The sequence below is a fragment of the Psammomys obesus genome, unplaced genomic scaffold (genome assembly GCF_907164565.1).
Source record: "Psammomys obesus unplaced genomic scaffold, mPsaObe1.curated_primary_1811, whole genome shotgun sequence".
Taxonomy (NCBI): Eukaryota; Metazoa; Chordata; class Mammalia; order Rodentia; family Muridae; genus Psammomys; species Psammomys obesus.
The window spans coordinates 1,881,786-1,909,554 of NW_026592548.1; the positions used below are offsets into that span (position 1 = coordinate 1,881,786).

Here is a 27,769-nt window from a genome sequence, read left to right on the forward strand (position 1 = left end):
CAGCTTTCTGTTACTGGGACAAAATACCTGATATTATCAACTTTTTTGGGAAAAGCTTATCTGGGCTGTTAGTTTCACTACTTTCAGTTCATAACAGTTGGCTGTGTTGTTTGAGTTCTGTTGTGAGACCAAATATTGTGATAAGAAGTTTGATGAAGCAAAGCTGTTTGTTTTATGAAAGCAAGGAAGGAAGAGGAAAGTGAGCCAGATTGAGAGAATCCCTTCAACTTCCAAGTGGCCTAATTTGCCTCAACTGTACCCTACACATGAAAAGTTCTTTCACCTCCCTATTGGCTGGTGACCAAGCTTTTAACACATGGCTCTTGAAAGACAGACTAGATCCAACTAGATCCAAACAACAGTAGCAACCTTCCTTCTCCCCAGGAGAAGATGGTCCATAAATACACACAGCTCCTCTGAGACTCTGCTCCCCTTTTTAGAAGATAAATATATTGAGAAGCCTTCCCAGAAAGCCATAATACCTTTTTAGAAGTTCTCATGAAAACAAACTTAAATAAATAAATAGCCAATGTATGAAGTGCTTACAGCCCTATATGGTTTTAAGTAGAACTCTGAAAGTAGATCACGGAAAGCAGTTCACAGACAGTGGCAGTTTGTTTGATGTCACAGATGTAAATCTAATAGGAGGCATGGAAAGTTTGAAGGACCAAAGGACCCATGGAAGATGCACTTGCAAACCAAAGAGACCCAAGAAAGGAAGCTCATGACCTGAACTTTAAGGTAAATTGTGAAAACTGACCTGCAGATATCTGAAGAGCAAGAGAAAAATGTACAATGGTTGAATAGGGAGAATAAAGGGCCTTTCTTCATATCTGTGTAGTGAAAAAACTGCAGCTGAGTCAGTATTTGTGTATCCTGACAGAAATCTGAATTTTTTTTACCCTCTGACACAACAACAATTCTATAAAGATGTTAAACCACAGCAACTCTAATTTTTCTATCATCTTTTCTTGCTGTTGTTGTTTGTGCTTAGTTCTTACAGATACATTGTACTTTAATTTAACAATACATATGTAATCAGAAAATAACTTGAGCCTAAACACATCAGTTGCTAAACTTTATTTCATCAAAGACTGAGTATTTCAAACAAATAATTGTACCAATTAAATGAACATAATCTTCATTGTTTTAATTGCTATTTATACATTGTCACTATGTTTTTAATTTTCCAAAACATCCTTCAGAGTTTTCCCTGGAGACTAGCCCTTAGTGCCTAAGTTCTTCTCAACACAGTTGGCATAATTAAACAAACCTTGAATATTTCCTTAATCTCTTCACCCCACTTCTGAAAGATTTGATTAGAATATTAACTAAGTGAAAGTAACAATAGAAGCTTTTGGAATTCCATAAAGCTCTCTAACCCTATTTAACCCTACCTGGACTAATACTTCCCAGTTCTATAGTAAGTTATGGATATGTATAATCTAGATAATTTAATAATTTCCTAGAATAAGCTATAGATGGAAAAACTTAATATAGCATAGTCAAATGAATACTTTTAAAGTACATTATTTTCATTTCTCACATCAACCATAGATAGGACACATGCAGAAGTCAAATCCTTATGCAAAATGAAAGTATATGACATCATTCACCCTATAGACACTACTCTTTAAATTTTAATTATTGCAAGTACGTAGGAATATGTTAGGGTCAAGGTTTTTTGTTTTTTGTTTTTTTTTTTTAATTGTCAATGATACATTGAGGACATGAGCCATGGCCACTTTTGCATGGGAACTGATCACATCAAACCAGACTATTTCATTTCAAGATAACTGAAAATTATTATTTTACTGTAGTAGTGAAAGCAAAGGACTTCATTTAAATGGAATTGTTGGAAGCTCCTCTGATCTGTAAAAAACAAATTACATATTTTCCAAGGAATTACATTTTTATGATTTTCAAAATAAAGAAAAGAGCACTTTGTATCATCATTCAGTCAGTGGAACATTAAAGCATCAAAAGGAGTGTTATGGTAAATGAAGTCTTCTCACAATCATGAAGTGTCACGTTGAAAGCAGAGATTCTGTCACACATTGAATTTGCACAGCCATGAGCTAATGTTTGAATGGTATTTGGAGAATGAAGCTGATAGGAAATGCAGCAACTGACAGAAATGTCACTGAACATTCTGTTCTTGCTTACTGTGTTCATTTAGATGCATTTGTTAATTTATAAGTACAGTTAATTAAAATTGTTTAAATTTTCTTTTTTTTTAAGGAGCCCGCTACATGAAAAGAATGCAAGTCAAAGTGCCCACAGCCTAGAAGTCTTCAGAGACAGGAGTGACTAGCAAGTAGATACTGTGATACTTCCTCTGCTTAAGCGTACAGGGTTCAGTCATGTTCTGGGGATTTTACTTTATGCTGACCAAATATGTTTGCAACTTTAAAGAGATGCTTAACAATATTTGCACTAAGGTCTACGATACCACAAAAAAAACATAATAATAATTAGTAAGAATAATATCCATTGTGGGTTTCTGGAAACTCATTTTTTGTCAGTAATAATGAAATTAATTTTTTAACATAAATGCAAGATTAAGTACCGTGTCTTCCACCAGGCTTTACCTTTATATTTACAATTCAGCACTTACTCAGTCATAAAAAAAGTAAATGAATCTCCCAATTTCTGGTGACATATTCAACCATGGTACAAATGTATTAATTCCTGTCATAAACCATAGGATGAAATTATTTTGTAATCATGCATTTAATTTGAAGGTTATATTTCAAAGCATTGAGATATTATGAAATAAAGCCAAGGCACATGAGCAGTAGCTGTGAATTTACCAGCACACCCTGACATTTGCAAAAGATAAAATCAGAGATTCAGTGACAAAAAGATGAAATGTGTGGATGAGTACATTGAAAGGAAGAGAGCGCCACAGAGAGCAAAGAATAAATAAGATTAACTGACTTGGCAAGAGAAATTTTTGAAAATCTCTTCGCTTTGTGTTAAAGTAGTCAAAGTTGATGCTCCTCTAATTCATCTTGAAGATTATAATAGAATCACATGTTCAGGCCAAAATATTTTAGAAAGTACATACATTTAATATTTTAAAGTATATTTGGAATTACAAACTATATGTGTTAATATTTCACATATATACATAAACACATAAACATTTCAGGATAAAAATTAGTGCTGTAAATTCTTAAGTCTTAAAAATAAGTGCAATAGTCAGTATTAATATGGTTGTAATATGTTTTCTAACAAGAGTGTACAAGAATTATGGTGTTCACAGTTAAAAATTTTTAAATTATGCATAAGTGTTTCTATATTTAAAATTCTATGGGAGGAGATAGTTCTATGATAGAAACTATAAAAAATATATAACTTGCATTTGAGTTGCTTGGCAATACAGATTGCTAAAATGAAGAGAAGTATCCTCCTGTGAAATTTTTATGAATGAAAAATTACAGATAATAAACAATTTATACATAAAGTTTATCAAATATTTATACAGTTGAGACTACACAATTTGAGAGGAAGCATACTTAACAATAACTAAGTGAAGATCAAAATTTTATAATGTAAATTATTTGCCTTAAAGGCATTTGCTGACACATGTAGAAATTTTATGATTGGCCAGCATAAAAAAATACCTTCTACAGTTTGAGAAAACATAAAGGAATGCCTTCAAAATTCAGTCTTTTTATATAATTCCCTGAGCAACCTTCATACTTAAGGAGGAAAAATGGTGAAAGTATGCATATAAATAATTTTGTGTACATATCAAGAAATAATTCAAGAAGTCCATTATTTTTAGAAGGCATTAAGGAAACTAAAAGCAGAATTGTTCTTTAAATAAGGGGAAAATAGGAGGAGGCAGATGCAACTGGACTGGGTATGGGGCAAGCAACCAGGAAGCTGGCACTTGAAAGAAACCATGTGTAAGTAATAAGAGTCCAAACTAAAGAGGTGGTAACAAGAAGGGAAGACCTTAATTTGAAAGAAACATCTTTTGCATGTAGTCACAGATGTGTGTGTGATCATATGTGCATCTGCTGTGCTGTGTCAGGGAAAACACTGTTTTCTTGTAGTCATCCATAACCTCCGGCTCCTAATAATCTTCCCAAGATTAATCCAGACAGATCCCACCATGGAAATGGGGGTGGATGGGCATGATGTCCCAACCACTAACTGAAGACCTTGGCAATTGACAGCTGCTGAGATAGGGAAGGTCAGTTTTCTTTAAGGTTGCGACTCCTGGTTGGTTGACCTTGCTCGGCCTACCTTGCTTATTTCAAGAACACATACCTGGGCAGTACAAACTGGATTTGATGAATTAAAACAAAACAAAACAAAACAAAAAAAAAAAACAGGGACATGAAAAGAAAAGACATAAAGTTGGGTGGGGAGGAAAAGGATGGCACATCTAGAGAGTTTAGGAAGGAGGTGAAGAGTACAGGGAATCATAAGAAAGAAGGGGAGTCAGTCTGATGAGGAAAGGATAGGAGCTCCACAAGGACCAAATATATCTGGGCACAGGGTCTTTACTGAGACTGACATGCAACCAAGGACCATGTATGAATGTAACCTAGAACCTCTGCTCAGATGTAGCCTGTGGTAGCTCAGCAACCAATTGGTTTCCCATTGTGAGGGGAACAAGGACTATTTCTAACAGGAACTCAATGACTAGCTCTTTGGCCTCCCCATCCCCCAAGGGAGGAGCAGTCCTGTTAGGCCACAGAGGAGAGCTTTGCAGCCAGTCCTGAAGATACCTGATAAAACAGGATCAGATGAATGGGGAGGAGGTCCCCCCTATCAGTGGACTTGGCAAGGGGCACAGTGGAGATGAGGGAGGGAGGGAGGGACTGGGAGGGAATGAGGGATCAGGACACGGCTGGGATACAGAGTTAATAAAATGTAACTGATAAGAAAAAAATAAAATTAATAAAAAAAAAGGAAGGAGGTGAAGACAATCAAAATAAACTATGAAATGCTCAACCAGTCCTGATGAGACCTGATAGGCTAGAGTCAAATAGAAGGGGAGGACTTCTATTTGTCAGTGGACTATGGGAGGGGCATAGGGGGAATAGAAGGAGGAAGGGTGTGTTTGGGAGGAGACAAGGGAGAGGGCCACAGCCAGGATACAAATTGAATAAATTGTAATGAATGATAATAATAATAAATTAAGAAAAAATAGACTATATGAAACTCTCAAAGAACTATGGAAAATGGGGATGGTGTGGGCTCCTTCCACATTCCACAATAAATTTGGATTGATAAACTGTTACCTAGAACATTAAAAGAAGAAGGTGGGGTAGGGAGCTAACTTCCAATGGAGGCTGTTACCATGGTAACTGTGTTTAGGAAGGTGAAGTCTCCTGCCTCTAAACTCAGTAAGCTGAAGATGACCACAGTGGAGAGCTTGTTGGAGTCAGACCTATGGACTGAATTACCCAGATTGAGATTATGGTTGAAGCCACAAGAACTTAACAAGGCAAAGGACATGTTACAAAGTGAAAGGTGAGCATTACCTGAGTGCATTTCTGAGGCACAAGATTCAGTCATTAGGATTCTGTTTCAAAAAAGTGAATCATAAAATAAGAGTAAACTGAAACCAAGGAAGTAGCAAAGTTGCTAATGTTCAAAGCTCCTGAAAGTTCTTGGGAAGGGTGACAGGCAGAAAATGACTCATGCCTGCAATTAGTCAGTAACTCAGATGGGTAAGTAAGCCAATCCCACACTAAGAAAAAGTTGGTCTATGAATCTAATATGGCTCCTTTGTGATCTTGTTCTTCCTGTTAGGACAATTGGGAGATTGTTCAGATTTACTATGGCAAAGTCCAGTTTTAAATTCACATTTTCTTATTTGTAGAATTTATATTTTCCATTTAAGCCTTGTTTGTTCTGTTTCTACTTCTTATGGCTGCACCAAGTAGGCATCTTTTCTAGGTCGAATCAGTGCAGAATGGATAAAATTATTTTTGATTTTTGTTTAGATAAAGATGACTCATCTTTTTTCTTTCTTTTTCAGATGAAAGTAAAAATACCATTTTTTTAACTTTTATTAATTACACTTTGTTCATTTTGTATCCCCCCCCCATAAGCCCCTCCCTCCTCCCCTCCCAGTCCCACCCTCCCCCCCTTTCTGCATGCATGCCTCTCCCAAAGTCCACTGATAGGGGAGGTCCTCCTCTCCTTCTTTCTGATCTTAGTCTATCAGTTCTCATCAGAAGTGGCTGCATTGTCAGGGTTCTAGGTTATCTCCACGGATAGTCCTTGGTTGGAGTATGAGTCTCTGGGAAGTTCCCTGTGTTCAAATTTTCTTGTTCTGTTGCTCTCCTTGTGGAGTTCCTGTCCTCTCCAGCTCTTACTATATCCCACTTCTTACATAAAATTCTATTCACTCTGCCCGTTAGTTGGCCATCAGGCTCAGCATCTGCTTTGACAGTCTGCATGGCAGAGGCTTTCAGAGGCCCTCTGTGGCAGGTTCCTAGGTTGTTTCCTGTTTTCTTTTTCTTCTGATGTCCATCCTCTTTGCCTTTCAGGATGGGGATTGAGCATTTTTAGTTAGGGTCCTCTCATTTGCTTAGTTTGTTTAGATGTTCAGATTTTACTGGGTTTATTCTATGTTGTGTGTTTATATGAGTGAGTATATACTGTGTGTGTCTTTTTGCTTCTGAGACAACTCACTCAGGATGATCGTTTCCAGGTCCCACCATTTATCTGCAAATTTCATGATTTCCTTATTTTTCATTGCTGAGTAATACTCCATTGTATAGATGTACCACAGTTTCTGCATCCATTCTTCAGTTGAGGGACATCTGGGCTGTTTCCAGCTTGTGGCTATTACAAATAAGGCTGCTACAAACATGGTTGAGCAAATGTCCTTTTTGTGTACTTGAGCCTCTTTTGGGTATATGCCTAGGGGTGGTATGGCTGGATCTTGAGGAAGCGCTATTCCTAGTTGTCTGAGAAAGCGCCAGATTGATTTCCAGAGTGGTTGTACCAGTTTACATTCCCACCAGCAGTGGAGAAGGGTTCCCCTTTCTCCACAACCTCTCTAGCATGTGTTTTCACTTGAGTTTTTTTTATCTTGGCAATTCTGATGGGTGTAAGGTGAAATCTCAGGGTTGTTTTGATTTGCATTTCCCTAATGGCTAATGAGGTTGAGCATTTCTTTAAGTATTTCTCTGCCATTCGATATTCCTCTACAGAGAATTCTCTCTTTAGCTCTGTTCCCCATTTTTTAAGTGGATTACTTGGTTTGCTGCTTTTCAGCTTCTTTAGTTCTTTATATATACTGGATATGAGTTCTCTGTCAGATAAAGGGTTGGTGAAGATTTTATCCCAATCTGTAGGCAGTCGCTTTGTTTTGATGATGGTGTCCTTTGCTTTACAGAAGCTTTTCAGTTTCATGAGGTCCCATTTATTGATTGTTGGTCTTAGAGCCTGTGCTGTTGGTGTTCTGTTCAGGAAGTTTTCTCAATAAGAGAGTTGAAGGAGATCAAGGGGATACAGATGGGAAAGGAAGAAGTCAAATTATCACTATTTGCAGATGATATGATAGTATACATGAGTCACCCCCAAAACTCTACCAGGGAACTCCTACAGCTAATAAACACCTTCAGCAAAGTGGCCAGATACAAAATTAACTCAAAAAAATCAGTAGAACTCCTGTATACAAAAGACAAAAGGGCTGAGAAAGAAATTAGAGAAACAACACCCTTCACAATAGCCACAAATGACATAAAGTACCTTGGTACTTTAACCCTAACCAAGGAAGTCAAAGACTTGTATGAAACAAATTTCAAGTCTCTGAAGAAAGAATTAGAAGAAGATATGAGAAGATGGAAAGATCTCCCATTCTCATGGCTTGGCAGGATTAACATAGTAAAAATGGCCATCTTACCAAAAGCAATCTACATATTAATGCAATTCCCATCAAATTGCCAACACAATTCTTTACAGACCTGGAAAGAAAAATTCTCAACTTCATATGGAATAACAAGCAACCCAGAATTGCTAAAACAATCCTCTACAATAAAAGATCTTCTGGAGGTATCTCCATCCCTGATCTCAAGCTGTACTATAGAGCAACAGTTATAAAAATTGCATGGTACTGGTATAGAAACAGAATGTTGGATCAATGGAACTGAACAGAAGACCCAGAAATAAACCCACACACTTATGGACACCTGATTTTTGACAAAGATGCCAAAATCATACAATGGAAAAAAGATAGCATCTTCAACAAATGGTGCTGGTCCAACTGGATGTCTACATGTAGAAAAATGCAAATAGATCCATACTTACCACCCTGAAGTCCAAGTGGATTAAAGACCTCAACATAAAAGCAGACACATTAAATCGGCTAGAAAAAAAAAAAAAAAAAAAAAAAAAAAAAAAAAAAACGTGGGGAATACCCTAGGACTCATTGGTACAGGAAAAATACCATTTATATATATTAGGTTATGCTAACAATCTGGGCTCACTGTAAAAATTTCAAGCAATACATTAAAGTGCTATAAATCATATATAAATCATGTACAAAGCACCCAGATAGCCAGAATGAAGTTTTACATGACATACTCAGTGAATACTTCACAAAATGTGCCTTTTATCATTAATAAAAAAATTGCTTTAAAATCAATTTTTTTGTCCTTTGAAATATTGGGAGCTTTCTTTTAGTTAACATCTCTCTCTCTGTGTGTGTGTGTGTGTGTGTGTGTGTGTGTGTGTGTGTGTGTGTGTTTCAACCCTCTTGTTCTTGTTTTCCATGCACGTTTTCTAGTCTGGCAATGTTGACCTTCCTTAGAATATGTAGTTAATTCACCTTTGTTTAATTGCTAAGGCAGCTTTGTATTTACCATTTTGTTTCTCATTTTCTCTTTACCCTACAGGTGTGAATTCCCTTTTCCCTCCCTTATTACTTTCCTTGGGATTTTTGGTTAATTTGGTACTTCTTGTTACTTCTTTTATTTTTCTGTGTCAACCTATTGACATAGTCTTTCACTTTTTGCAGTATAACTGAGTGAATTTTGGCAATTCTCTGATAGTGATAGAATTTTGAGAGACACTCCATCTTCTGCTGCATCAAGACCCGTTTCCTGATGATCAGTTCATCCTCACACCATTGCCATAGTAAATGTCTATCTATAGTCATCGGTTATTTATCCTTTCTGTTGCTCTTCATTTCTTCCTGCATAACTGTATCTCAGATAATGTCTTTTTATGCCTGATGGAATTTCCCTAGCATTCCAAAAATACATTTTCTGGTTTTATTTCCCTTGAAAATGTTACAGTTTGTCTTCCCTTGTGAATTTGTATTTACATGCTATATGATTTGAGCCCTTTAAAACATGATTCTATAGTGTGCCAGCTTCCATGTAGTAAATATTAATATTGCTTTGGTAATAAATATTAATTTGGTAGTAAATAATAATATTGCTTTTACTGTATTTTCTTTTATTGTATAAATGATTTTTTATTAATTACATTTCACTTTGTATCTTCCCATAAACCCCCCTCCTCCCCTCCTAATCCCACCTTCCCTTTACCTTCTTCACGCATGCCCTTCCCAAAGTCCACTGATAGGGGAGGGTTTCTTTTCCTTCCTTCTGATCTTATTCTATCAGATCTCATCAAGAGTGGCTGCATTGTCATCTTCTGTGGCCTGGTACAGGCCACCTTCAGGGGGAGGTGATCAAAGAGCAGGCCAATCAGTTCATGTCAGAGGCAGTCCCTCTTCCCATTACTAAGGAACCCACTTGGACACTGAACTGCCATGGGCTACATCTGTGCAGGGGTTCTAGGTTATCTCCATGTATGGTACTTGGTTGGAGTATGAGTCTCAGGAAAGACCCCTGTGCTCAGAATTTTTGGTTCTGTTGCTCTCCTTGTGGAGTTCCTGTCCTCTCCAGATCTTACTATTTCCCACTTCTTTCATAAGATTCCATGCAATTCAGCCATAAGGAATTAAATTTTGTAATTTTCTTGAAAATAGATATAACTGGAGATCATCACATTAAACTAAATATAAATACTTTATATGTGTATTGATGAGCACCTATGCTGATTTCATAACTCAGCTGTAATAGCAGTGTAATAAAGAATGATGAGCAAAATGTCTTGCATCATGTTGATGTGTACCCAGAGGTGGTGAAGCTGAGTCATATGGAAGTTCTACTTTAAAAATTTTTAGAAACCTCCATTCTGGTTTCCATCATGGACAGAATAATACAACAAGACTGTATGAAAGTTGCCTTTTCCCTCCTTTCTCACTAGCATTGCTGTAAACTTTTTTTTCTGATAGCCATTCTGAGTGGGATGAGTGGAATATTAATGAATTTTAATGCACTTTTAATCATATTTTCTTGATGGAAAAGTTTATTTAATATCTTTTATGTGTTAACAGCCGTTTGAACCCCATTCTCTGAGAGCTGTCTGCCTCCCATTTTATTGCTCCATTTGTAATTGAATTGTTTAGGTTTGGAAGTATTTGATTGTTTTCTCTATTCTAGATGTTAATCCTGTGTCAGATTTAGAGTTGACAATGACTTTCTCCCATTCTCGAAGCTCTATCTTCACTTGCTGACATTGGCTACATGGGCTCTTTTGAACTTTCCCAGGAATTTTAATTTTTTTCTTTTTTTTTTTTTTTTTTTTTGTGAAGGGTGTCATTGGAATTTTGTGGGAATTGCATTGCATCTGTAGAACATAACTATTTCTTGGTCTCAAGTTATTTATATTCTCTTGAGCTATTTTTAGTTAAGAATTGTTTAGGAAATTACCCATGTTTTTTTCTAATTTTTTTAGTTAATTTGAATTTAGGCTTTCAAAGTATAACTTAAAAATCCTTTAAATTTCATCTATGTCTGCTATAACATTTCCTTTTTCTCTCTCATTTTATTTTTCAAAGTGGTTAATTTGACCAACATTTAGCAAATCTCATTTGTCTTTTAGAAGAACTGAGTCATGTTCTTCTAAATAGATTCGCTTCATTGCATCTATTTATTTCCATTTTGCTGATGCCTTCCCTGCTGTTTAGTAGTTCTTTCCATCTACTGAGTGTGGATCAGCTTGTTCTTACTTTCTTGAGATCTTGTAGTGCTTCAGTAAGTTAATTATATTTATTTGATGTTTTAATGCAAGCATTTATAGATTTAGACTGCTCCTTGGAGCTACTTTGTGTCTGACAGGTTCTGGTGTCTTGTATTCTCATTTTCATACAACTGTAGGAAGTTTTAAACTGCTTATTTATTTCATGACATGTCCATCTCTCTGTCACATGTTATTCCATCTCTATGAGTTTGTGTGTTCTATGCTTTCTTCTGCTGTTGATTTTTTTTAGTTTTACTCCTCTGTAATCAGATAGAGTAAAAAGACCATTTCAGTTGTCTTCCATTAGGTAAGAACTGCTCCATGTTCTAAAATGTGGTTTATATTTAAAGAAAGATCCATGAGCTGCTGAGGAGAATTTGTTTTTTTTTTTTTTTCTGCAGTGTGTGGGTGGAATGCCTGTGGCATCCATTTGATTATAATGGCAGTTAGTGCAGGTGTGTCTTTGCTGATTGTTTCTGTATGTCCTGTCTAGTTGTGAAAGTGGGTTGCTGAAGTCACCCACTCTTTTATGCTATGGTGAACTTGTACCATTATATACAGTAGTGTTTCTTTTATGAAATTTAAAGTGCCAGTACCATGTTATTTTTACAAAGATCTGATTATAATGTCTCCAGAATTGTTCTTTTTGCTCAGGATGGTTTAGCAATGTGGAGTCTTTCATGGTTCCATATGAATTTTAGAATAGTTTTTTTTTTTCTATTCTGTGAAGAATGAGCTGGGGATTTTGATTTGGATTACATTGAATATATAGCTCTTAATAAAATAGTCATTTTCACAATTGGATATGCTGATGTCTAATGTAATATCTGCTTCAAATACTATCATTTTGATAGATGGTGAACCTTATCAATATGAAATAATACTTGTTATATTTTCTAATTTAGGTTTGAAAAATATTTGTCACACAGTAACATCTCTACCCCTGCTTGCTTGCTATTTCTCTTATTTCTCTTTCATTCTTTCACGCTAAGGCTGTTGCCAATGAGGTGCGTTCTTACAGATAATAGCATATGGGTCCTATTTTTTAAGCAAATCTGTTGACTGAAAAATTGAGACCATCAATATTTAGCTATTACTGAAAGGTATATGTTAAATCCTGTCATTTGTTTTTATGCTATATTTCCTTTGTCACATTTGCTTATTGACTGTTATAATGGGGTGTAGTTTTTCTTATGGCCTCATGAATGCATTTAACTTTTTCTATGTGTAAGATTCCTTCACATTCTTTATAACTCTGGCTTAATGACCACTAATTTCTTCATCTTACACTCATCACTGGAAGTTTGCCTTTTTCCATTTATAAAGGATAACTTTTCTGAGTATAGACATCCAGGTTGACAATTACTGCCTTTCAGAGCATAACATGCAACTTTCTAAGAGCTCCTGGCTTTTAGAGTTCCTATAGAGAAATTTGGTATTTTTTGAGTTGTCTTTATATATGAGGTGGTGCTTCCCTCAGCTTTACATAGTCTTTTTTTTTTCAATTAACTTGGTGTTTTAAACTATAATTTCTTATGGGAAGATTTTACTGAGTTGCAGTTTCTTGCTGTAAATTTGAAGAACTTCCTACTATAATTTTATTAAATATTTTAATATCTTCAGCTTGACCTTTTCCTTCTATGCTCATGATGCATAGATTTGGTCTTTTGATAACCTATAAATCTTGTGTATTTTGTTCATTTTCTTATTTATCTTTAATGTTGTTTTAATGTTCAACATCGCCTGTCTTGTTTCCAAGCCCTAATATTCTGCCTTTTACTTTATCTAGTCTGTTAACAAAACTTTATATATGACTTAAGCTTTTATTTTTCAATATATAGTCCTGCTTTAATTTAGTCTGATTCCATTACATTTCTGCAATTTGTGAATTGGTCCTCAAAATATACAATTGTATCTCCTATGCAACAACTGCCTATATAGATTCACTTGAACCTTAATTAAGATGGTTAAATTGAGTGTTTGAGTTTGCAAAACCAAGAGTTTTCTTTTATTATTTTTATTTATTTATTTATTTATTTATATTATTTTTATTAATTACAGTTTATTCACTTTGTATCCCAGCTGTAGTCTCCTCTCTCCTTCCCTTCCCTATCCCACCCTCCCTCCCTCTTCTTCTATGCTCCTTCCCCAGTCCAATGATAGGGTAAGTCCTCTTCCTCCTCCATCTGACCCTAGTCTATCAGGTCTCATCAGAACTGTCTTCACTGTCTTCCTCAGTGGACTGGTAAGGCTTCTCCCCCTTCAGGTGGAGGTGATCAAAGAGCCAACCCATGAGTTCATGACAGAGACAGTCCCTGTTCCTATTACTGGGGAACCCTCTTGGACACTGAGCTGCCATGAGCTACATCTGTACAGGGGTTCTACAATATCTCCATGCATGGTCCTTGTTTGGAGGATCAGTCTCAGAAAAGACCCCTGTGCCTAGATTTTTTGGTTCTGTTGCCCTCCTTGTGGAATTCCTGTCCTTTCCAAGTCTTTCTATCTCCTCCTTCTTTCATAAGATTTCCTGCACTCTGCCCAAAGTTTGGCTATGAGTCTCAGCCTCTGTTTTGATACCCTGCTGGGTAGTCTTTCAGAGGCCCTCTGTGGTAGGCTCCTGTCCTGTTCCCTGTTTTCTCCCTCTTCCATTGTCCATCCGGTTGCCTTTCTGAGTGAAGATTGGTCATTTACCTAGGGTCCTCCTTCTTGATAAGCTTCCTTAGGTGTACAGATTTTAGTATGATTATCCTATATTATTTTTTTAAACACTCACTTATAAGTGTTTAATATCCACTTATAAGTGAGTATATACCATGTGTGTCTCTCTGCTTCTGGGATACCTCACTCAGGATGATCTTTTCTTAGATAACACCATTTGCCTGCAAGTTTAAACTCTGTGACTTAGAATGAGATGTGACAGTAAGAACAGGAAGTCTATGTACAGAGAGGTCAGTTTCAATTCTCACAGTATCAGAAACATTGTAAAGAAAGCTGGATTTTAGTACACAACCCTGTTCTTATGAGCACCTGGTATGTACAATGAGACACTAACAAGCTTTCACATGTCAGCGTGGGAAGTGCAGGAAGAGTGACTCTGTCTGAGTGCAGCAAACTATAAAGCCCAGTCAGATGGAACACTACTGCAAATAGGTGGCTTCACCTTCAAGTTCCCAAAGACGTTGTCAGTTTAAAAATTAATGTCAAATTCACTGAAAAACTAATTGGGGTCCTTTTATTAAACCTGGGATTACTACAACATCAAGTATTTACTCATTTTGTAGAGAAATAAAATTGACCATCCCATTCATATATTACGATTTATAAAGTGAAGAACTCGGACAACACATTCCAAAAATACAAGCTAAAAATGGAACAAGGGACACTGTTCCTCACACATTTCCCACCAAACACAGAGAAATTTACCATGAGACTCTCAGCTCTGGATGGTGACAGTAAAAATAATAAGAATGTCCACAGGGATGGAAAGGTTCTCATTAGCCACCATCTTTAAATCTGGATAAATCTCATAATTCTAGAATTTCCTAATGGTTAAGAGGATGGTCTTTTCAGCTACCCGTTCTGAGCCAAGCCCTAGCATGCAAATAAATTCACAGGCACAGTGTATCCTCGTTCAAGTGCTAAGGTAGCTGTGATGCAACAGGACAGTGTGAACTGCCGGCATATTACCATGATTCCTCAACAGAGCCCTGAAGCAAGCTCGCTAGTCTTGTTACAATGCTAACACTGAAGTAGCAGGGTTTTTTCATGGTTTTACCTTAGCTTAAATAATTTTTTACACCATTAAGAAAAAAATAAAGTATTTCCCCTGTGTAAATTTACAGACATTTAATTAGCTTTGTTTACAGAGCATGGACATTTTTTTTTCTTTTGCTGTCTCCAATAGTGCCTAGATAACATCAGTAGGCACATCAGAATGCCAGTTTAAAAAAATATGCAGAATCCTAAAAATAACAGGTGTTGGTGCTCCTTAAGGAGAAGCAAGTGTGGCTGGCTTCAGCTCCCAGTCTCAATTACTCGGAAGCAGTTCTGTTGCAGTTTCTGCGTCCCATGATTTTGAAGACAAGGACTGCGTGCAGGGAAGCTTATGAAAGAAGGGGAGAAAGTAAGACAGGGAGAGGACAGGAGTTCCACAAGGAGAGCAACAGAACAAAAAAATCTGGATACAAGGGTCTTTTCTGAGACTGATACTCCAACCAAGGACCATTTATGGATATAACTCAGAACCCCTGCTCAGATATATCCCATGGCAGCTCAGTATCCAAGGAGTTCCCTCGTAAGAGGAACAGGGACTGTCTCTGATATAAACTCAGTAGCTAGCTCTTTGACCACCTCCCCTGATAGGGAAGCAGGCTTGCCAGGCCACAAAGGAGGACAATGTAACCAATTCTGATGAGAATGGATGAGCTAGTGACAGATGAAAAGGGAGAAGGACCTCCCTTATCCGTGGACTTGGAGAGAGGCTTGGGAAGAGATGAGGGAATGGGATAAAAAGTGAATAAAGTATAATTAATATGAACAATAAAATTAATTAAAAAAGCAGAAGCAGAACATGCCAGAAGCCTTTTACCGTAATGTGTTACTAGGTAATTCCCACAAATTATTTAAAAAGTATTTAGAAATTACACCTTTAAATTTTCTTACTATTCAGCTTATGTGATGCTCAGAAACCCTTACTTTTTAAAAGTCAGTATTGGGAAATATCTAATAATTGAAATTGGTTAGCATAATTATTGGTGTTAGAAATTCTGAGGTCAGTGTGTCAGCATATAACACGTCCAGTTAGGAATTTTTTTCTCTTAGACTGCTGTCTTCCCTTGTCATCTCCTGTAGGCGAAGAGGACAGAAGTCCCTGAGCCTACCTTGTAAGGCTGCGCTAATTCTGTCTGTTAGGGCTCTGCCCTGAGAACCCAACATTCTGCAGAGCCCCTCACCCCAGTACCTTATTTGGTACTGAAAATTCCAGTTCAGGAGTTTGGTGTGTTGTAAGTGTTCAGCACATTGTAGATTGGGATCCGGAACAAGAAAAATATATAATTCTTAAACCATGGGGCCCAGCTGCTGAAGATGCATGTTCTAAAGTCCAATCATCAGTTGGAACACAATATCATTCACCATAGTTTCTGACTGATAAGTTAACCTTTCATTCATTCTATTCCTTAATTTTAAAAATGAAGCCAGCTTGAGTCAAAAAGCCCTGACTGGAAATGCTGGGGCATACATGTTCTTTTCTGATTCTAGCATTCTTTTTTTAATCTTTTAAAAATTGTTTATTGTGTTATTAATTATACTTTATTTACTTTGTATCCCAGCTGTAACCCCCTTTCTTATCTCCTCCCAATCCCATCCACCCTCTCTCTTCTCCTCTATGCTCTTCCCCCAGTCCACAGATGAGGAAGATCCTCCTCCCCTTCCCTCTGACCTTAGTCTATCAGGTCTCATCAGAATCCAGCATTCTTTGTGCTTTAAAATGTGTGTGTGTGTATGTGTGTGTGTGTGTGTGTGTGTGTTTGTCACAGATAGGAAATAAATGTCAACGTGCCATTCATTTACTTATTATGTAATATACGTATATAATATGAACATAAATTGGAAATAGCTTTGGATCACATTTTTAGTATACCCACCCACATTGTAATGCAACATCAGTGAGGTTATACACAGTGTTCTACTTCTGATATCATATGCATACTCAAAAGTTCTTTGGAACATTTGAGACTTTCAGCTTACAGATACTCAGGCTTTCCTAGCACTTCCTCCTATGAGGAACAAAATAAACAGAATAGGCAAACCTCACTCTTCACAAGCAAAGCCCTTCAGCCCTTTTAGGAAACAGGAAAACAGAACATGAAATGTCCTGTCACACAGAGCAGAAAGACACAGGGCACACAGCACAGAAAGAAATACCCATCCGAATGACAGGTGTTCCTTAGCTCTCTCCATGGAAGAAATGTGTTTATCACATATCATTCACTCAGAATCCTGGCTGGAGGACACAAGATAAGTAGAAAACTAGCTGTAATCCTAAGACCCTAGATCCCTGCTATGGCCTAGCACCAGAGAGCATCCTACTGTGTGTCACCAGCCAGAGAAAATGGAAAACTCAGACTCAGAAGTATGGCTTCTACTGATTACTTTTTTACACAGTCCTAAGAAGGAAGAGGCTAAGCCTAGCCACTTTAAGTCAGGGACACTTGGGATGTCACACAGATCAAACATATAAATTTATTTTAAATGAAAACACACATGGAACTTATTCTTATCTGAAATCCATTAAAGTGTTCTGAACATGTTCTGAAAGTTGTTATTCATAAATTGTGAAGGTAAAAAAATATATGAAGGCAAATAAAAACTTGCAAAATTCTATAAAAAGAGACAAGACTAAAATTGTTGACAAAGATTCTTCAGAGTCTGCAGAGGAACCTCTGTGTTAGCATACAACTCAAGTGTCCACATGGAATGACTGTTATGATAAAGAGGAAAGTTCCAAAAAGTTCTAGGAATCAGAGGTGAGCTTCAGAGATGCCAGCACAAGAGAGGGGGAGGCTGGAGACAAGCAGAGAGGTTGGCACATATGTGCTTGGCTCTCACCACCAGTGTGCGAAGGCTGCTGCCAGACACAAACCACATGCTGCCAGCCATGACTGTCCTGCTCACTTCCTGAGCCAGCACCCCAGCTCTTCATGCCGAGAGGTTCCTATGACAGGCAACCAGGTTCCATATCTGCTATGTCTGACTCTATATCTGTCATCTTTGCTGCTCAGTGAACCAGATCCCACCCTGTGGTCCAACATCATCCCATCTAGCATTGAGAAAATGAGTTAGATGTTTAAATGAGAGCAAGAGCCATATTCTTGGAGAGGGAAGGAAGCAATGAACAGAGGGAAACTGGCATTGATGGAATCAGTTCTCTGTAGCCCTAGTTTATTTAGACCCACACTTTAAGCCCCATGACATTTATAAAGAAAGAGAAGTCATTCAGCAGTGGGGAGTTTTCTGCTGACTTTACTGTGGTTACCTCAGTTGCTAAAGGAAAACCCACAAGTTCCTACATGGTAGGAAGGACCATGTCCACCTATTGTATTGCCAGGACAAAAGAATTTACTTGAAATAAGTTAAATGAAGAAAATATTATAAAATTTTATACTTCAATAAACTCTATAGGGTGACAATTTCATGAGAAAGAAAAATTAAAATCTTCTTAAAACAAAAACAATAGAACAACAGTGACAGCAGAATCTTTGACGGCTTTGACAAGGGGGCAGGTGAGGAAAGGAAAATACCAGAATATTTTATACCAAAATAACAGAAGGCAGAGGACAACCACCAGAGCCATGAGCATCCCGGTGGTTCTCTGAAATGCAACACAGGGGTCTGGAGTGAGATGTGAATTTGGGAAATGGGTCCACAGAAGCACAACTTTTCAAGTGTGCTTTTTTTTAAAAAAAAAAAAAAAAAAAAAAAAAAAAAAGGTTATGAGAGTCAAAGAAGTGTGATCTGGTAGTTTCTGAACCCTTCCAGCCTGGAAAATTGACTGGGTCTTAGGCTGGGCTCCTTAGATTTGCTTGTGGAGGATTTCTGAACAGCAATGGGAGAGAGGTAGGAAAACCATGGTAACCCAAGACTGCAAGAAAGCTTCGACAGTTCAGTGTAGCTGGGAAAGCTCTTTGGGGAAGCCCGTGTGTGAGGCTGAGCAGCTGGGCTTCTAAGCCAGGACCTTAAAACTCACTCATAGGAGATCATATCCTGAGTGAGGTGAAAATGCATGCTTAAAGGACAGTACCCAAAGAAGCGTGTCCATAGCCAGTAGTGAACAGCAACAACTTGCAGCAACTTGTAGTGTGAATGAGATCATTTTTCAGAAAGTGTGAAGTATTGGGTTCCTCAGAGCAACGTGGGAAAGCTAAGCTTTCTGATGCACTTTGCTATAGAGCAGTGGTTCTCAACCTTTCTAATGCTGCAACCCTTTAATGCAGTTCATCATGTTGTGGTGACCCCATAAAATTATTTTGTTGATACTTTATAACTAAATTTTATGCTGCTATAGATCTTCATAGATGCTTCATATAGAAGCTTCATTCACTCTTCTATTCTTCATTTAAGCAGATTTTTTCTTTTATGTTCTCACTGACCCACTGCTCTGAACAACAGGGAACAGGGTAAGATAAATTTATGTGGATTCCTATAGCCAAGCCTATTATTATGTGTTAAGTAAAAAACAGGATTATTTTTATATCTATTATTATAAAGGAGGCTTTCTGTAGTGCATCTATGATAAAGATTTCAGAAATTACAGGGGTAAGGCAATACATCATTTCTGAGCTCTGAAGACAGAAGATCCTGGCTTGCATATTTTATGTTTGGTTTTGCCTTTTCTTCAAAGAAGATGCTAAGTGAAAAGGCCATAATTATAAATATAAAATTTTAACATAATCTCATACTTATGAATATAGGAAAAATTAATAAAAACTGTTAATCACTCTGACAGTTATTAATTTATGGCCACTCTGCATGTAGGGATGATGTAAAATAGCTCCCAGAAGGGATTTGAGTTAACATACATTTATGCTATCCTAACAATTTTTTCTTTTATTACTGTATTATTCTTTATTTCGGTAGCTACCTAATGTAATGCCAACTACCTGAAGTTGTTTTCAAAGGTACTGTGACAGTTTCTTAGTTTTTCAGATGATATAGAACCATATTTTGTTAGATTATCAGTAGAATGTTTTAAAATGTATTAGTGACAGGGTTTTTCTGAAACTGTGAGGTTTTTGGAAGTCACTTGTAACCAGCAAAGATGTAGATTCAAGAGTTGAGTACACAGAAGCAAAAAGAGAGAAAAGTACAAAACAAAAACAAACAAACCAAAATGTCAAGAGAGACAATGGCTGAAAAAAAGTAGTAATTTCTGAAATATGTCTCTTAAGACAAATCTGGAACATGTGAGAGGATTCCATCACTTTGCATTCCACTATGCCCTTCTATCCCAAAACTCCCCAAAGCATACAACAACTTTATTGAGGTTTGTTCTTACAGTCTCCAACTGGTTTCCTAGTAAGAAGAACAGGAACTGTCTCTGACATGAACTCAGTGGCTGGCTCTTTGATCACCTCCCCCTAATGGGGGAGCAGTCTTACCAGGCCACAGAGGAAGACAATGCAGCTGGTCCTGATGAGACCTGATAGGCTAAGATCAGAGGAGGACCTTCCCTAGAGTGGACTTGGGAGGGGCATGGGAGGAGATGAGGGAAAGAGTGGGATTGGGAAGGAATGAGGGAAGGGGCTACAGTTGGAATACAAAGTAAATAAACTGTAATTAATAAAAAGTAATTAATTAAAAAAAGAAAATAGCTCACACACATACACACACACATACACTAATTTCATCTATCCAATTATCTAGAGAATGTAATTAATACAAAATAAAACTACATTACAGCTATAAACATGTAGCAGTGGAAGAAATAAAAACCTTGACTTTTTGAGGCACACTCCTTGAAAAGAAGACAGAGTGAGTAGTTTCTGCTACCTCAGACTACCTGACATCACAGAGAATCGCAGAATTGGAAACACAATACTTGACCCCAATTCCGGCCTTTTCTGTGATCATCAGCCAGGGAAAGACAAAAATTAGTTATATTTTCTTCCATTTTAAAGGAGGAAATCTCAATTATCCCTACCAAGCAAAACCAAGGCAAACAAAAGGAGACCTTTATTTGTGGTTGGGAGCTAGTGACTATTAAAGTCACTACAAATTGGCAAAGGAAAAAAAAATCCTTACATTCTGAAGCTCTGCCCAATGAGATCAGGAAAATCCACACTGAAATATGTGCTTGTGAGCTAGAAAATCACAACTGTGAGAGCTGAACTACCGTTGTACAAAACATGGAATCAATAGAGACAATCAGGATCATTAGAAGGTTCCAACAAGAATCACACTGCCCCATAATCAGCCCTGCAAAAAGAGCCACCATAAAACTAGTGTGTTTACCCTTTGCAAAGGTAGCTCTTTGCTTGGATGATGCTTCTGAAAATGTTCCCTTTGCTATCAAACAACAAATTGGAAAAACATTATGTGAAACAAAATGTTCAGTGTCAAACTTAGTGGATGTGCTTGCTCTCCATCTGTGAATGTTAGCAAATGTATCCAAGAACTCTGGTGATGCATTCTGAAGATAGCAGAATAACATCAGATGCTCAGAACAGTTTATTACCACTTATGAAACAGGAACCACAGCCGAAAGAGCCTGGTTTATAAATAGTAAGAAATAATTTCTTACTTAGAAATAAAGAGTGAAGAGGTCCTCTCTACTGCCCCTTGTCTTCTATTTTATAATAAAAAAGTATGATGTCATATGTAAAATTGTTTGGAAATACCAGAGAAAGTGCTTGCTATCCTTTATCCCAACTTTGAATCTATTCTTTGAGATCCATAACACCTAGAAAATACAAATAAGCAAGAAGGAAAAAGCTCTCACTTTGAAAAATGTGATATAAGTTACAAAGCAATTCTAATTTTGTAATAATAATTCTTAGGTAAGTTTTTAAGATACTTATTCTTAACAAGTCTAGAACTATTAAAACAGATAAACATTTGTTTAATGAATCAAACATTTAACACTGTATTAATGAAAGAGACTTGTGTTATTTAAAATTCTAAAACATTTCACAATATTACATAGTCAAGTGTGTGTGTGTGTGTGTGTGTGTGTGTGTGTGTGTGTGTGTGTGTGTGTGTGTGTAACTGTTTAAAGAAAGATACAAATGATTACAACAAAACTTCTGATCACTGAGAAGTACCAGCAATTCTGGTCAAGTCAAAAAGAATGTGCTATCTCAGGGTGCAAGGTGAAATCTCAGGGTCATTTTGATTTGCATTTCCCTGAGCAATGGATTAAGGACATTGAGCCTTTCTTTAAGTGTTTTCTGCCACTTGATATTCCTCTATTGAGAATTCTGTTTAGTTCTGTACCCCATTTTTTAATTGGATTTTTAATTTTATTTGATTTGTTGCTTTTTAACTTCTTGAGTTCTTTGTATAGTTTGGATATTAGCCCTCTGTCAGATATAGGATTGGTGAAGATTCTTTCCCAGTCTGTAGCCTGGTGTTTTTTTCTAATGACAATGTCCTTTGCGTTACAGAAGCTTTTCAGTTTTATGAGGTCTCATTTATTGATTGTTGATCTTAGAGCCTGTGTTTTTGGTGTTCTGTTCAGGAAGTTATCTCTTGTATCAGTGAGTTCAAGGCTCTTCCCCACTTTTTCTTCTAACAGATTTAGTGTCCATGCATGGAGATAAACTAGAACCCCTGCTCAGATGTAGCCCATGGCAGCTCAGTATCCAAGTGGGTTCCAAGGGGAACAGAGACTGTCTCTGACATGAACTCAGTGGCTGGCTCTTTGATCACCTCCCCACTCCCTCAGGGAGTGCAGCCTTACTAGGCCAGAGAGGAAAACAATGCAGCCATTCTTTTTTATTTTTTTCTTTATTAATTATACTTTACTCACTTGTATCTCCCCGCCGTGGTTCCCTCCCTCTTCCCATCCCAATCCCTCCCTTCCTCCACCCTCTGCATGCATGCCCCTCCCCAAGTCCACTGATAGGGGAGGACTTCTTTTCCTTCCTTCTGATCCTAGTCAATTAGGTCTCATCAGGAGTGCCTGCATTGTCCTCTTCTGTGGCCTGGTAATGCTGCTTCCCCCTCAGGGGGAGGTAATTAAAGAGCAGGCCAATCAGTTCATGTCAGAGACAGTCCCTGTTCCTATCACAATGGAACTCACTTGGATACTGAGCTGCCAAGGGCTGCATCTGTGGAGGGGTCTTAGGTTATCTCCATGCATAGTCCTTGGTTGGAATAGCAGTCTCAGGAAAGACCCCTGTGGTCAGATTTTTTGGTTCTGTTGCTCTCCTTATGGAGTTCCTCTCCATAAGTAAGATCTGTCCTCTCCAGATCTTACTGTTTCCCACTTCTTTCCTAAGATTCCCTGCACTCTGCCCAAAGGTTGCCCATAAGTCTCAGTATCTACATTGATAGTCTGCAGGGCAGAGTTTTTCAGAGGTCCTCTGTGTCAGGCTCCTGACTTGTTCCCTCTTTTCTCCTTCTTCTGATGTCCAGCCTCTTTGCCTATATGGGTAGGAATTAAGCATTTTAGCAAGAGTCCTCCCTCTTGATTAGTTTCTTTAGGTGTACAGATTTTAGTAGGTTTATCCTATATTATATGTCTATATGAGTAAGTATACACCGTGTGCATCCCTCTGCTTCTGGGATAGCTCACTCAAGATGATCTTTCCAGATCCCACCATTTACCTGCAAATTTCATGATTTCCTTGTTTTTATTGCTGAATAATATTCCATTGTGTAAATATACCACAATTTGTGCATCCATTCCTCCACTGAGGGGCATCTGGGCTGTTTCCAGCTTCTGGCTATTACAAATAAGGCTGCTACAAACATGGTTGAGCAAATGTCTTTATGTGTACTTGAGAATCTTTTGGATATATGCCTAGGAGTGGTATAGCTGGATTTTGAGGAAGCACTATTCCTAGTTGTCTGAGAAAGCTCCAGATTGCTTTCCAGAGTGGTTGTACAAGATTACATTCCCACCAGCAGTGGAAGAGGGTTCCCCTTTCTCCACAACCTCTCCAACATGTGTTGTCTCTTGAGTTTATGATCTTAGCCATTCCAATGCAGCCATTCTTGATGAGACCTGATAGGCTGGAGTCAGCTGGAAGGGAGGAGGACCTCACCTATCAGTGGACTGGCAGAGAAGCATGGGAGGAGAAAAGGAAGGGAGAGTGGGATTAGGAGGGGAAGAGAGAGGAGACTACAGCCAGAATACAAAGTGAATAAATTGCAATTAATACAAATATAAATAAAATTTTAAAAAGAATGTGCTATTAAATACTTAAAAGACCTCAATATCTTACCTATGTCCAGTTAATGTAAAACAGCAATTATCTTAAGGCCTATATGCTAGAGAATAAAAAACAAATTCATATTGATAAGCAAAAACCATAACCTACAGGGAAATTAAGTAAATGTATTAACAGATCTATTTTTTGAAGAAAATAAGATGAAAGATTAAAATACACTTGTAATATTTAACTCTATAATTTTGACTAAATCAATGCAGAATTAGTTCTGGCTCCTTATTTTGTTGTTTGGTTTTTGTTTTTATACAGGATATTGCTTTGTGGTATAGAATAGCCTTGAATTTGTAGAAGCCTGCTTATATGAGCCTTCTAAGTGCTGGAATCCACCTTGTGGCAGTACACCATATCCCTTTTTAAAACAAAAATGCTTTAATTAAAATGTAGATGTGAATGAAGATTAGGCTGCAACCAGCATGCTCTGAAAATACACTTCTGTAAAATGAGCTTTTTGTATCACAATGGCACCATTACAGTGGTTAAGTATATTCTGTAGAGTCCCAAAGTGGCTTTGAATGGCTCAGGAGTTAGAACAGAAGCTGTGAACCAGAAAATGTGGGAAGATAATTGGTTTTTAAGAAGTATTACAGGTGGAAAAAACTTAAGAAATTTTTTGCAGAAACAGTCATTTTAAAAAAACACACATTATGTATTTAGGAAGCAATGAAGTCAGGTAATCATAACAGTCTGAAGCTGCTCTATTTATAGCTAAAGGTATGTTTAGAAGAGGTGATTTGGCTTAGAGCATGTGGCTGCTTGACAGTGGACATTAGACTAGAGTCCAGACCTCTTGACTAATCCAAAGCCTTCAATGGAAGTCTGGCAGATATCCTGCTGCCCATTAGACATGCAGGTAATCTTATAATTGGTCCTTGTTCCTGTCTATATGAACAGGACTTTCCTCCCATCGTGTAAAATGACAGGATATCTACCATAGAACATAGAACAAGAGTTTGAGATTAACTCAATGAAGTACTTTTACTTAACAAGGGTAATAATGTGAGTTATTTGTTATTTATTTCTCTTCCCTATCATTGTTAATTAAGCACCTGATTTATCGATGCCAGGAAAAAGTGACTCTCAAATTACTTTTTATTTACTCATAACGAAATACAGAAAATTTGTTATAAGGTAGGGAAACTATGACAGAAACTCCATCATTCAGTGCATGTCTGTAGTCAAATAAATATAAAATATCTGCAATTCAGCCATGAAAACAACAATTATATTCCTGGTACTTCAGCATACACACACACACACACACACACACACACACACACACACACGTCAGTTATTTACTTTATCAACCGTAGCACTTTCCCTCCTTTTCTCCCCATCCTTCCCCTCTGCTCCTCTCTCATTTCCCTATTCCCCCTTCACTGCCTCTCAGAAAAGGGGGAAGACTCCTCCCTTGAGCAAACTCGCCCCAGCACTTCCAATCTCATCAGGACTGTGTACTTCCTCTTTCACGGTGTCCTGGGTGAGGCAGCCATGCCAAGGGGGAAGTGATTGAAAAGCATGCAATAGAGACAGAGACAGTCCCAGATCCCCTTTTTGGGGGACCAAAATGGAGGTTAAGCTGCCCATTGGGTATATATGTTTAAGTCCAGTCTATGAATGGTCCTTTGTTGGTGCTTCAGTCTCCATAAGCCCTCTGGGTTTGGTTAGTTGGGACTGTTGGTCTTCTTGTGGAGCTCCTGTCTCCTCTGGTCCTGTCCTGTTCTTCTATCCTTGTCCCCAACTCTTTTACAAGGCTCTCTGAATGCCACCCAATATTTGGCTGTGGTCTATTTCTGTTTGGATCCATTGCTGGCCATAGCCTCAGAGAACAGCTAAGTTAGGCTGCCGTCTTACAGACACAGTACAGCATCATCAGTAATGTCAGGGATTAGCTCTCTTCGTTGGAGTGGGTCTCAGGTTGGGCCAGGCATTTATTGCATATTCCCTAGGTCTCTGCTCTATCTTAGTTCCTGTAATACCCTTGTAGGCATGGTAAATTTTCTGAGAAACCACAAGATTGATTTCCAAAGTGGTTAAACAAGTTTGGAATACCACCAGAAATGGTGTGTTCCCCTTTCTGCACATCATGTGCAGTTCAAGGTTCTTCTCTATTTTCTCTTTTAACAGATTTAGTGTTTCTGGCTTTATGTTGAGGTCTTTGATCCACTTGGATGTGAGTATTGTGTAGGATGTTAGTTATGGAACTATTTGCCTTACATGAGGACATACAGTTAGATCAGCACCATTTGTTGAAGATGCTTTCATTTTTTTCATTGAATGATTTTGGCTCCTTTGTAAAAATTCAAATATCTGTAGATGTGTGAGTTTATATCTGGGTGCTTGATTCACCTTCATTGATCTACCAATCTGTTTCTATGTCAATATCATGCAGTTTTTATTACTATTGCTCTATAGTGCACCCTGAAGTCAAAGATAGAGATAACTCCAAAAGTTCCTTTTTAAATTATTTTTATTTTTATTACTTATAGTTTGGTCACTTTGTATCCCCCATGCCTCCCCCCTCCACCCCCATCCCACCCTCCCTCTTTCCCACCCGTGTCCCTCTTCCAGTCCACTGATCAGGGAGGTCCTCCTCCCCTTCCCTCTGTTCCTAGTCTATCAGGTCTCAAGAGTGGCTGCCTTGTCTTCTTCTGTGGCCTGGTAAAGCTGCTCCCCCATCAGGGGGAGGTGATCAAAGAGCAGGCCAATCCATTCATGTCAGGGACAGTCCCTGTCCCCATTACTATGGATACTGAATTTCTTTGGATACTGAACTGTCATAGGCCACCTCTGTGCAGGGGTTCCAGTCCATCTCCATGAGTGGTCCTTGGCTGGAGTATCAGTCTCAGAAAAGACCCTTGTGCCCAGACTTTTTGGATCTGTCACTGTCCTTGTAGAGCTCCTGTCCTTTCCAGGTCTTACTATCTCCCACTTCTTTCATAAGATTTTCTACACTGTGCCCAAAGTTTGGCTATAAGTCTCAGCATCTGCCTTGATACCCTGCAGGGTAGAGCCTTTCAGAGGCCCTCTGCGGTAGGCTCCTGTCCTGTTTCCTGTTTTCTCCCTCCTCCCATGTCCATCATCTTTGCCTTTCTGAATGAGGCTTGAGTGTCTTACCCAGAGTCCTCCTTCCTGATTAGCTTCCTTAGGTGAACAGATTTTAGGATCTTTATCCTATATTATATGTCTAATATCCACTTATGAGTGAGCATATACCCTGTGTGTCTTTCTCCTTCTGGGATACTTTACTTGGGATGATCTTTTCCTATTCCCACCATTTGCCTGCAAATTTCATGATTTCCTTGTTTTTTATCACTGAGTAATATTCCATTATGTAGTACTTTAGCTATTCTGAGTTTTTTGTTTTTCCATTTGAAGTTTAGAATTGTTCTTTCAAGGTCTGATAAAAATTGTTGTGTTATTTTATGGTAAATTCATTGAATCTGTTGATTGCTTTTGGTAAGATGACCATTTTTACTATGTTAATCCTACAGATCCATGAGTATGAGAGATCTTTCCATCTTCTGGTATCTTCTTCCATTTATTTTTTCAGAGACCTGAACTTATCATACAGGCCTTTTACTTGCTTGGTTAGATTTATACCAAGATACTTGAAATAATTTGTTGCTATTATGAAAGGTGTGTTTCACTAATATCTTTCTTAGCCCATTTGTCATTTGTACGCAGGAAGGCTATTGATTTTTTTTGAGTTAATGTTGCTGATAACTTAGTTGCAAAACACA

At 37.8% G+C, this 27,769-nt stretch overlaps 1 protein-coding gene across 1 annotated transcript in view; it reads left to right on the forward strand.

Annotated features, from left to right (window-relative positions):
• The window catches only part of Lrrc7 (leucine rich repeat containing 7), a 680,756-nt gene that overhangs the window by 234,016 nt on the left and 418,971 nt on the right, over positions 1-27,769 (forward strand). The window contains exon 3 of the mRNA XM_055614269.1: positions 2,242-2,317. Within this exon, the coding sequence (XP_055470244.1) occupies position 2,317 (1 nt within the window). The 5' untranslated portion in view covers positions 2,242-2,316. The remainder of the gene's footprint in view (positions 1-2,241; positions 2,318-27,769) is intronic.